This window comes from Perna viridis, chromosome 4 (genome assembly GCF_037379345.1).
Source record: "Perna viridis isolate PV_CMFRI_1.1 ecotype Kerala chromosome 4, ASM3737934v1, whole genome shotgun sequence".
Taxonomy (NCBI): Eukaryota; Metazoa; Mollusca; class Bivalvia; order Mytilida; family Mytilidae; genus Perna; species Perna viridis.
The window spans coordinates 19,563,580-19,575,768 of NC_142448.1; the positions used below are offsets into that span (position 1 = coordinate 19,563,580).

General features: G+C 32.3%; 1 protein-coding gene across 1 annotated transcript; it reads left to right on the forward strand.

The window, feature by feature from the left end:
• Window positions 1-544: 544 nt before the first annotated feature.
• LOC148619218 (liver carboxylesterase 1-like) lies at window positions 545-10,099 on the forward strand. The gene is made up of 3 exons (XM_088577022.1): window positions 545-549; window positions 2,903-4,432; window positions 9,440-10,099. The coding sequence occupies exons 1-3, from the start codon at window positions 545-547 to the stop codon at window positions 9,663-9,665; spliced, it is 1,761 nt and encodes a 586-aa protein (XP_088433148.1). The 3' UTR covers window positions 9,666-10,099.
• Window positions 10,100-12,189: the final 2,090 nt, after the last annotated feature.

Below are 12,189 nucleotides of genomic sequence, written 5' to 3' on the forward strand. Positions count from 1 at the left end.
GCCTCTAAAGCTTAATCACTTCATTGTTGTCGTATGGTGTATTTATCTTTATATACTTGAAATCATAGTTACATTATCTTTACAAACAGATGTATACATCAAATACGATTTTCACATACAATTCATCAGAAAAACAAAAATTCTGCGGAAGTAATGATTGTATGTCACAATTAATTGATATAATATCCATTGCTATCAAAGATTTGATCGCCTATACTAGCAGGGCAAAAGATAACATATGCATTGCGACTGAAAAAGAATGTTTATCCAGTAGATAATTCTTTCAACTTAGAATAAAGAATGCTTACATATTTTTATGATTTTACAAATACTTGAAAGAAATAATAAGCGTCCATTAGACTTTAGGTCTTTAAGTGTAAGAACTGTCAATAAGTGATAGAAGCCATGTTGGTCAGATCAAATGAGTGAGGATGTAATGTTGATGACCTGCCAGCAGATTATGAATTGATGCAGCACAGCATTCATTGACCATGAACTGATAAGAGATACTCATAGAAGAAATAAAGTGAACGACACAACAAAAATGAGGTAAGGAAAGAGTTTTAACGTTTACTAGTAGTTTTATGATTGTATGCATGCTTGCTTATGACTAAAAGATCGAACACTCAAGGCGAATTTAAAGAAAAGATATAGATCAACATATTTCAGAAATCGATGTTAGCACCCCACTGATTCCGTCACGCCTTACAATACTACACCCGGCATCCTCATTTGAATAAAGAAAGTATATCAACAGAACTGATATTTCTAAATTATATGTTTTATGATTTTTTAAATTGCAGAACAATTGGTACCTTAGTTGGACATTTTACTTGGAGAATACTGATCTTTTTTATTGAGTATCTTACATTGCAAGAACTTGTGAGGAATAATATTACGAAAATATACATGTTGTGTAACCCTTTAATTGAAAATCAAAGCTCAACATTGTGTAGAATGCCCTTAAATTATCGGTGACTTCAATTTGAAGCTGTGGCTCTATACTGTGCACACTAAGTTTTACTTGGTTCCCGTAGTGTTACACAGTATCATTTGATGCAGTATTACATCTCTGCTCCACATAAATATATCGGAGTTTTCATTTTTACCGTCGAAAGTTCGCAGAAAGACATGTACTTGGATAAAATTTAAAGTTGTATCCTGCCAATCCTGTTATCGCACCTAAATCTTTCTCTTTCTAATAGGCATAACAGACACATTGTCATGCCATGTTCAAAAGGAATCTTTTTATCAATGTAGAAAACTGTCGAAAGGAATTATTATAGTCCATACTTATAATTTTGACTGATAAATCTAGTTAGCACTTTTCTTAAAAAAAACATTTATACTGGTTTCAGCACATTAGCAAACCTCCATTCTGTTAAACATTTAGTTGTAGACAAATATTATGTATATTTGATGAACATGACTTATCGTTTTCGATTGGAATAAAACATATAACCCAAAATATATCGGACGTGTCGATTAAAGCATTTAAATTACCGATCACAATAGAATAATATGATAATTTATTGGAAAGAGTGAATAACTAAAATATTATCACGAATGCCGAAGAACGCCCAGATTTAACGAGTGTGCTGAACTTGTTCCGCGCACGTTTTAAATCCTAAAGCGTTCTTGGCACGAGTGATCATACTTTAGTTATTTACGAAAACCTGTTGATTATCCTAGTTACTACATGTATATGGATTTTCGACATGAATTTTGAATTCTGATATCAAAGTTGTGACGTTTTGACGGAGGAAAGTCCTGGAGTGAAATTACCGAATTTATTTCATAGTGTGAATTATCGAAATTTATTACACCGGAAACATTCGATAAAACACTGCTATCTATATAAAAAATGACTTCAAGGCACAACTCTTTGGAAACTGTGATAATATCCACCCAGCCTATAAAATAAAATATTTGTGAGCTCAGCTGACAAAAGAATGGTCTACGTTCTCCCATTTTCTCTAAGATAAGTTTAAATATGCAAGATCAATTACATAGCAGATTTATATGATAGATGTTCCCTTAGATACAAACTGAGGACCTCAATCTCTATCAAAGATTTTAATACACAATGCAAATGCATTCAGATCAATAATTTCCTGAAAATTTCATTAAAATTAATTTAGCGGTTAAAGGCAAAGATTGTGTTACGCTTAGCAAAATGAACAGAAATCAATATGGCGGGATGCATAAGGGTGTTTCCTTAAAATAAATCCCTGACAGTTTATAAATATCAAGTACCTGAGGATACATATGTATGAACGATGAAAGGAAGGACGGACAAACACTCTGATCACCATGTATATCGCACCAATTTAAATGGGAAACGAAATTTCGAATAGTTGGATTTGATCAAGAACACCATCGGTATACACAGGCCTGGATTTCATGAAACAATCTCAATCTGATATTTTCCTATTTTTTTTTAGTGTTTCCTCAAATCTAAGCAATTTGATTGGTTAAAATTTGAGTTGAGGAAAATCTTAATTTGAATCCAGATATCATAATAATTCAGCTAATGAGATATCAAAATTGGAGGAGGTGAAGCAAAGAAAACGAGGGAGAATAGTTAACATCAAAAACACAAATAAGTTAGTAAACTGATTAATAAGGTAACAAGCTTTAGAATGAATTACTGTCAGATAGACAATTCTCTATATCGTATAATGTAAATTACCCTAGGTTTCAGTTTGTAATAAATTAAAACATCCAACTAAACATTTTTGTTTTGTGCATTAACATCATTTACAAGTATTCAATGATAAGCGGTTAAATACCGATATTCTCTTGATTTCACGAATACTCTATACCCAGAGAAGTGACAAAAATAATGCAAAATTAAACACTTACACATTACTTATACAGAAGTAGCTGTGAAACAGTAAAGTAAAAATGCTTTTTTTTTCAGGTTTAAGATAGGACCTGGAATAATAACAATTATCAGCTGTTTAAACTTGGCCCTTATTTCAGAGAGTATAACAGTTCAGACAAAGTCAGGGAAACTAAACGGAATAACGAGAAACAGCACTAAACATGCTAAGGTGCACGAGTTCTTAAACATTCCGTACGCCAAGCCTCCTGTTGGAATCTTAAGATTCGAGAAGCCTAAATCATATGGTCCCTGGAAAGGTGTTTTGGACGCGACAAGACCTCCCCCGTCTTGTTATCAGACCAACGAAACCCTATATGAAGAGTTAGTAAACAGAAACGTTTCTGAGGATTGTTTGTATCTTAATATTTACGTACCAGAACCAATGTCAGCCAGTGATCGTAGAGGTGTGTTGATATGGATTCATGGCGGGAGTTATGCTGTTGGTCAGGCGGCTTCATATGACGGTGCTCCTATGGCAGTAACTGGGGGTATCATTGTAGTGACTATAAACTATCGTTTAAATATATTCGGGTTTCTAAGCTTACACGAAAAAATGGGCAACTTTGGTCTATGGGATCAACGTTTGGCTATTCAGTGGGTTAAAGGAAATATTGAGGCGTTTGGAGGAGATCCCAAAGAAATTACCATTGCTGGTGAATCCGCAGGAGGCTTTAGTGTCGGAATACAAGCCATAGCACCAATAAACAAAGGACTGTTCAAAAGAGCCATATTACAAAGTGGCGCAGCATTGTCTGGCTATACAATGGGAATTGCAACAAGAACACTATCAAAAGAAGCTGCCAATATAGTAGGATGTGAAGAAAGAAACATGGATCGGTTACTAGTATGCATGAAAAATGCATCAGCGGAAGACCTTTATATGGCTTTTAATTATTTACAATCACAAATATTTTTATACTTAGCATTTGCGCCAGTAGTTGACGGGGAGTTCATAACAGATGACCCATATTCGGTAATGGCAAATAAAAATTCCGAAGCGTCAAAATTTTATCGTTCACTTGACGTCATTATAGGAACAGTGTCTGGGGAATCTTCCTTGCTTTTACAAATTCTTGGTGCAATTGGAGAAGAGAAACTTAGTTTTAACATTACCAATGGTTTAACTAGAAATGTTCTTACGGATTACATTGCTCCTCGGGTGGCAGAAGTAATGTTTGGTGGTGGTACGCAAGTTACAGAAGCAATAATTAAAAAATACAGCGAAGGCGTGGTTGACGATATGGAACAAACATATAAGATATTGGATCTTTATTCCGACTTATTATTCGATGTCCCTGCAGTTCTTAGTCTACGGTTGCATTCCCTTGGTCAATTAAAGACAGGAAAACAATTCCAGTATGTGTTTTCAAGGGAATCACCGAAACCGCTTATCGATATGCCTCGTTGGTTTAACAGATCTGAACATGGTGCTGAATTATTCTTCCTATTCACCGACCTCACGGAAAAGTCATTAGATGTTGCAACTTCTGACCTCATATTATCAGAAAAAATGAAGGAATATTGGACTAATTTTGTAAAATCCGGGTAAGGTATTTGTTTTATTAACAATTGAGGCCTGAGCGCCACAAAACTTGAACAGTAATGAAGTCTGAAAATATTCTCAACTTCATTGTAACTCTAATCGAAGTCTGTCTTTAAAATTGGTGACTTCATAAAAAAATTTAAAAACTTTCTCATACTTAAGTCAATTTTCCAGCCTTGTAGCGTAGAGACCAGTACTTTCTTTCTGTTTAATATATTTAACTTTCCGGTGTTCTGATGGTCGAGTCACTATAAACAGCAACATTTTCTAAATTGTAGGCGATCATTGCTATTGCTTCTTAACCATCATGATGACTGGAACATACGAGACTTAAGAAATAAATCAAGGAAACTCCATTTTATCATTGTTTTACCACGGGCTGGCCATTATGTCGCATTGTTTTACCCCCGAGCGATAGTGAGGAGTTAAATAACGACATAAATGGCAAGCCTGTGGTAAAACAATGATGAAATGGAGTTTCCGTGATTTATATCGATTCTAGTAGAACTGTTTTCTTCATGTTTGAATAGACGCAGCCTATGCGTTGCCCGAAATGATGGTCATGTAGAATATACTAGAACACGTATTTAAAGCTTCCGAAGAAATTTTGTTGGTCGACTTGATTGAAATTGTAAGTGACGCCCAGATTCAGTCGCGAATTTGGTAGATAAAATTTTAGAAAATATCATAATGTTTCAACTTTTAATTGATCAACTGTAACCGGGAAAGGATCTTGCGTATTTTCCCAAGAATTCTGAATACAGGTAGAGCCAATGAAAACAGTGCTTAAACATTCGATGTTTTTAATCGATAGAAAAATCCATATTTAAAAAAAAAATACGAATAATCAAATTCTAAACTAAGATAAAGAAAGATGTTAAAAATGCATTTTTGGCATCTTTGATTTTATGGCGGTCCTGAGATTAGATTGCCATTTTTTTTGGAGAAAATATACGTCCTGTCTTTTTTCTTCGGAGTTAAGCGCCAAAATTTTATTTGAAGTTGAAACAACGACATATTAGGACAATAAGATATCCGGACTTTTTCAGGAAAATTGAGATCCTGGGTTTTATATCAAATTCCATTCTTGCTCCCCTCTTCACCCTCAAATCAAATGACACTACTCTTAACTGAATTTTTTGGTCAGAAAATTCTCAAGAATCGGTTTTTGAAACCAATACAATATATAATTTTTCTCGTTCTGTGATTTACGAAAAGTATATTTTAAGTAGAGATAGAATTAATGTTTATCTTGGCGAAAGTTACTTTTGTGTTAAAAATGAACGTTATAATAGTCATTTCTTATTTTCGATTACCGCAGTCCTTGGGCTGGAAGGGTTCACCATGCACCCACACCCATCAACTTCATGGGGACTTTTAGATACCTTTATACCTCATATTACCGAATCAATTTGTCGCCAAAAAATATTCTTGGATCTTTACCAGTATGAGCCTATATTTGTACCCCACCGGGTCAAAAAGCAAGATTTTTAGTGACTAAATGGTTTGAGCGTCTAAGTCTTCTTTGGACAGTATGTGTAAACAAACTAAAAAAATTCAAATGTAATCAATAGCGCTATGTCTCAGCTTTACAATAGTACCAAGAAAGTCACAGTAACACTTAGGGTTTTTGGGTAAAATGAAAAAAAATGTAACCCTACCCCACCGACAAAATCGCTTAAATTGACATATTTTTCCATGTTAAAACCCCTAGAGTATTTATGTTTCAATAAAAATGACTTATTTTTGGTATTTTCTGTTTATTAATAATTAACAATTAATATTTTTTGGGTTCTTTTGATGAATCTTGGCGATTTTCGTAGTCTGAATATATATAAAAAATGCAAAAAAATGGGATTTTCGATTCTTCCTTATAAAGTCATATAAGTTCGACTCTACAGGTTATTGCACAACTAAAACGTCTCAAATTTGGTATCATTCGATAGATAATTCAACTTTCTACTTAAATAAATCGGAAAAAAAATAATTTTTAAAAAAGAATTTTCAAAAAAAAAAAATGTTAAAAATATTACCCCTACCTCAAGAAAACTGGTCTCTGCATCAAACAAGGTTCTAATTCACAGCATACTGACACTGTCTAACTCCTATTTTAGGCATTCATAATTAAGATAATGATGAACCCAACACATATGATCAATTTAGGTGCTTAGGTTTTCTTTCGGGGGTTACAATTACTGTAAAATCGTAAAAAGAGGAATTTTCAGATTTTCAGAATTTCTTTTATATCACCCGTTATTGTCATTTTTTTCAGAATGCCGTAGTTTAAACAAGCTTTTGTGTGATACAGTACATAGTATATAGTGTCTTAAGCTTCAAATGAGCCCAAGTAATAAATATTTGAACTTTTTCAAGTCCAGTTAGGTGAAAAATTGCCACCCCTACCTATGACATAAGTACCTCAACATGACCTAAAATGTTAATTTTTTGTTATATAAACGGTGTACAATAGACATGTTGGGTACTATTACTTCAGTTATCGATGTATACAACATATTTTCTCATTTCAAGCGCCTATTTTCAGTTTTAATGTGATAATAATGATTTTTTTCACAAGAAAGGGGAATTTTCGGAATTTCATATTTTCTTCCATTTCACCTGTAATTGGCTTTTTTCAAATACGGACTTCTAACAGGATTTTGTATATTCAAATACAATTATATAATGTCTTAGCTTTTTAATGAGTCTGAATAATAAATATTTTGACTTTTCCAAGAACAAATAGCTGAAAAGTTGCCACCCCACCCATGAAAAAAATACCTCAGCATGAACCCAAATGTTAATATTTAGCATATAATCGATGTGAAAAAACAAGTTGGGTACTAGTGTTTTATATGACGATGTATTCAACATACCTGCTCATTTCAGACGCGTAATTTTACTTTCAACACGACATTAATGATTTTTTCATAAAATGGGAATTTTCCGAATTTCATATTTTCACAGATAAAATGCATGAAATGCGGGAAATATGTGTTGATACATTTATTGTCTTGCAAGACAAAAAGTCGACTTAGATAAATTCGTATGCATGTAACTTCTGGTGACATTAATCCGCGCATGTGTCGTTTCTTTAAAAAATTTCTGATTATAAAGTGAAGACCGACGGACTGAAGTCGTAAAAAAGTTCGAATATAACGCAAGGATCCTCTTGTAATTTACGTATTGTGATATAATGTGGCACAAATATGGTCAGTAATTGTCATTATTTATTTGAAAACTAAACAAGAAATAGATGAAATGAAATGTAATTAGACACGTGCTTACCTGTGTATCCGTTATTGTTATTTTTTTTACCATGATGAAAGTATTTTTAACCCAGGTGATTGTCCTGTCAGCAATCTTCGGAAGCAATGACGAAATATTATTGATCTTCTTTGATTTAAAAAAAAACAAACGTTGTTTTCACAATATTCTGTAGGTATTATCGGCATTTATTGCTTCAATTGCATTACTACAAACTTATTTCATTGAATCAGCAAAATTCAGTAGAATCAGAACTGAACAAATTTGGCAACTAATGCAGCTTTAGGTGATAAAAAATCTAAATGATTTTAATCCTAAACCAATTTTAATTCAATAATTATTTGAATAGGAATTAAAATTGGATAAACATAATTTTGAAATAATAAGCAAAGTGTTTAAATTCCCACATATAAATATGTCTCTTTTAGAAAATAGATTCTACATAAACATTTTTGTCCAATACTATATTTTCATAAATAAATCAAATACTAGCATATTTCTATTTATTTAGTGGAATTGTGTTATATCCCATTTGGCTCTCCATACTTGTTAAATCTTGTGCATCGGAACTAGGGTACGACAACAACAATGGCGGATAATTTACATCTGATTTTCATTCACTGGTTTTATGATTAAACAAAGACAAAAAATATTGCATAATATACATAAGTGGAAAGTAAAATATCTGAATTTCATTTATATAAATAATATTAGGGTCATCTTGCCAGATCGGAAACTCGATCGGACGAATAACATTTTGACCACTGGGAAAGGGTTAACCAAGTATACTCAGTATACTCATGTAAAATATGGAAAAACATACAGAACTTTTAGAAACTTTTAGAGTCGTCGATAACGTTTTATAGACCGGCGGATACATGTATAGGACATGTAAGTCTCGTCACGTGATTCCGTGGTTTCAAAAGAATGGGTCCTCGTCTTCCATTCAAATGCATTCATTAACATAGCATTGAGATCAATATTAAAAGCAAAATATCTGATAAAAATGACAAATATCTAGTTTTACAGAGAAAAATATTAAGAAAAGCATAAAATAGCAGATTTTTATTTGTGATGCAGTGTTTCGTTTTCGCGGAAGTAAACAATAACATGCAGATCTATCTTCAAATTTCAATACGGTCTACATCGGAAATTCCGGAAGGGAAACTGAAACTAGATTGAGACTTATAAAACCTATAAGTGTTGCGGGAGTGAATAAAACTGACACTTCTAAAGAATATATAGTTCAATTTTATTGATCAAGATGACAAGATGACATCCCTGAAATATATATTTAACCATTTATAAATATCACAAATAAAATAGAATACATACTGTAACTCTATATCTTTACAGTCACATTTAATAAAAGGTTAAAGTATATGTGGATCTAATTATTCTCCACCTACACAATGTATTTAATATTATCAAACATGTAAATTTACAAAACTTCTTTATATAGAAACTAATGACATATGCAACAAATGCAATAGTCTTTACGATGTCATGGAAAACATGACATCCAAAACATAAATATTTCAAAAACAACTCATAACACGAAGCTGATATGTGGTACAAGGGTACTGATTGTAGTTAATGCAAACCTTACATTGACAAACAAATCACAGTAAAACAAAATATCTACTTATATGATCACAATTACCGATAATTGACAATTAAATGAACACATGTGAAACAAAAATCTTTCAAGTATACATATATGTATTATTTTTTTACCTTTACAGGGACGTGAATGGCCCTGGGTTACCGGTTTGGAAAGAATATGACAAAAAGCACGAGTTCTATATCATGCTAAATCATAACATTACACTCTTAGAAAAACTTTACGAGGATCGGATGAAGTTCTGGATAACGGATGTTCAGGTTATTGTTGGATCAATAGCCACACATCATCTTTGTGACATCGTTGTCTTATTATTCAGTGTAGTAACAGGAATCGTTTTTATTTGAATAACTTAGATGAACACTAATGTAAATAGTCGGTTTTAGAAGGTTTTAGGAGGTAAAGTATAATTGTGCTGTGTCCTAACTCTCAAAGGGATATTAGTCGAGCACACGACTGGTATATCAGTAACTCATGTTTATAGTTGGTTATCGTTTTTATGATATTGATGACAGCACGGGCATTTCCAAGTGACTACAGGTTTTTTTTCATGATATTATAAAGTAAAGGTATCTTGATGCCCAAAATTTGATTACTTTTGAAATATGTCGTGCCAAACAGTGTGAGTCATATCTTTTTATTAAATTCAGTCTTGCACAACATCAATATAGAGAATGTGAACATGTAAACTTCCAATTTTCGGTTGGCATATATTAACGCACTAATAGTTTCTATATACTAGTATTTGCTGATATTAAATACATACGTTTGGATACATACCAAATACACAAACAACATAAATCCTTAAAGTTAGATGAAAATGAATTGTATCCGTCGTGATCAATTTACTGATACAGGTTTTTTTTCGGATGAAATAATCAACTAGACAAATTTATGATTAAATGCTTTGCAGGCGTAATTAGATACACCGCAAAGAGCAAACCTGGAATTGATGGAGGAATTCGAGCTGTTGGGTGCGATTAATTGCTTGACACAGGATAAGATTTTGACCAGAATAAATTAAATATGTCCAATAAATTTTTAATAGATTACATATACAGGCAGACGGACGAACGAAAAATGAGATTTCCATATAACCAAAAGTTTTGTTTCTAGAGGGTACAACAATAAAAAAATCGAAAGCCTTAATCAAAGAAAGCAAGCAATTTACTATATCATTGCATTTGGTGAAAGTTATTTTGTGTTAATGTCGAAAACAGGAAATTGCCACATTTTGTATGAAAATAACACAAAAACACAAAACACAAAAAAATTGAAATACAAAAGGGAGCTTACTTTAATAGAAATTAACAACTCAAAAGTTTCATGAGAATTGCTTGAGGCTTTTTCAATTTATTGTGCAAATATGAAAAAATCACCTTTTAACGAATAAACTCCCATAACTTGAAAACAGAAAGCATAAATCCAAAATAAACGGAAGAAGAGCTTGATTTAATATATATAAACTATATTCAATGGGTGAAACCACATTAAGTTATAATGAAGTCCCATAACTCTAAATCGAAAATTCATATAATCGAAAAGGAGCTTAACTCAATAGAAATTTACAAATCACAAAAGTTTCATGGACATTGCTGTCAGGTTTTTCAGTTGCCCTCCGAAATCAGAAAATAATCCCCCTTCTGTGTAAATAAAGTGCCACAACTCAAAAGCGAAAATGGAAAATTTATCAAAAAAAAAAAAGATAACAAGGAACTAGTGGTAGCATTTTTGAGTCTTTTGGGTGAAGTGTACGATGGACAGAATGACATTGGTAAAAAGGTATCAGATTTCTAAAGAGTAAAGACTTCATGAAAAAGAATTAAGCATATAAAAATTTGAATGTGATTTTTTTAAATGAAAACGGGGATGTTGTTGTCATTAAAAGCAGTTGCATAGAAAATGAAAATGAGATGTAAACAAACACACACACACACACACACACACAGATATGCTACACGGAATCTAAAAGTTTAACTACGTTTGGACGTTACTGAAAAATCATATCATATCATATATATATGACTAACTTCTTCACCCAAAATAAGTATTATAACTATAGAAAACAAAGCCATTTCTTCGTGTGTTTACTAATCTTGTACTGCCGAAAGCTTATAACAGTCCAAAGGTAAAAAAAACGACAGATGATCAAAATTCTCTTTTCTTTTTTTTGCAACGATTTGTTTATATGCTGTTAATATTTCTGGAGGTAATAGAAATGATTAATTGTATTAACCTTGTCAACTCACCTGATGATACAGCCATCATGGCCTGCATTATACAATTGGACACCGTTGTTCTACATAGGTAAGTTGCACGAAAATTTTATACTTTAAGACATGAAAGAAAATGTACCTTTTTATAAATTATTAAAACACACATCCACAGGGAATTTTCGAACATTAAAAAAATATTAGTACACGTGTTTTATATTATCGGATAATATGATCAATGTCAACAAATTTAATTTTGATTTATATTATATTTTCCATGATATCATTGAATGATTCTGTAAATGATATTTTTCAGGTTAAAATGAAGAAAATATCGATTCTTAATTTTGTTATTGTTCACATTTTAATTTCAAAATTAGTAAACTGTGAAATTCCAAAGACTGTTGTGACGAAATCGGGACCTATCGAGGGAGTACAGTATGTAGAACCTTATACTAAGAAGAATTTATTAGAATTCAGGAAGATCCCATTCGCTATGCCTCCAGTTGGCAAAAGAAGATTCAAACATGCTATACCATACGGAAAATGGATATTAAAATTAGACGCCACAAAATTTGGCCCTTCATGTTATCAAACTCTGAAAAATTCTGCATTATTTTTACCGACTCGCGATGTTTCAGAAAATTGTTTGTTTCTT

Coding starts and splice junctions, on each gene's coding strand:
- LOC148619218 (XM_088577022.1), top strand. Junction 4,433..9,439: donor ACTAATTTTGTAAAATCCGG/GTAAGGTATTTG, acceptor TTACCTTTACAG/GGACGTGAATGGCCCTGGGT.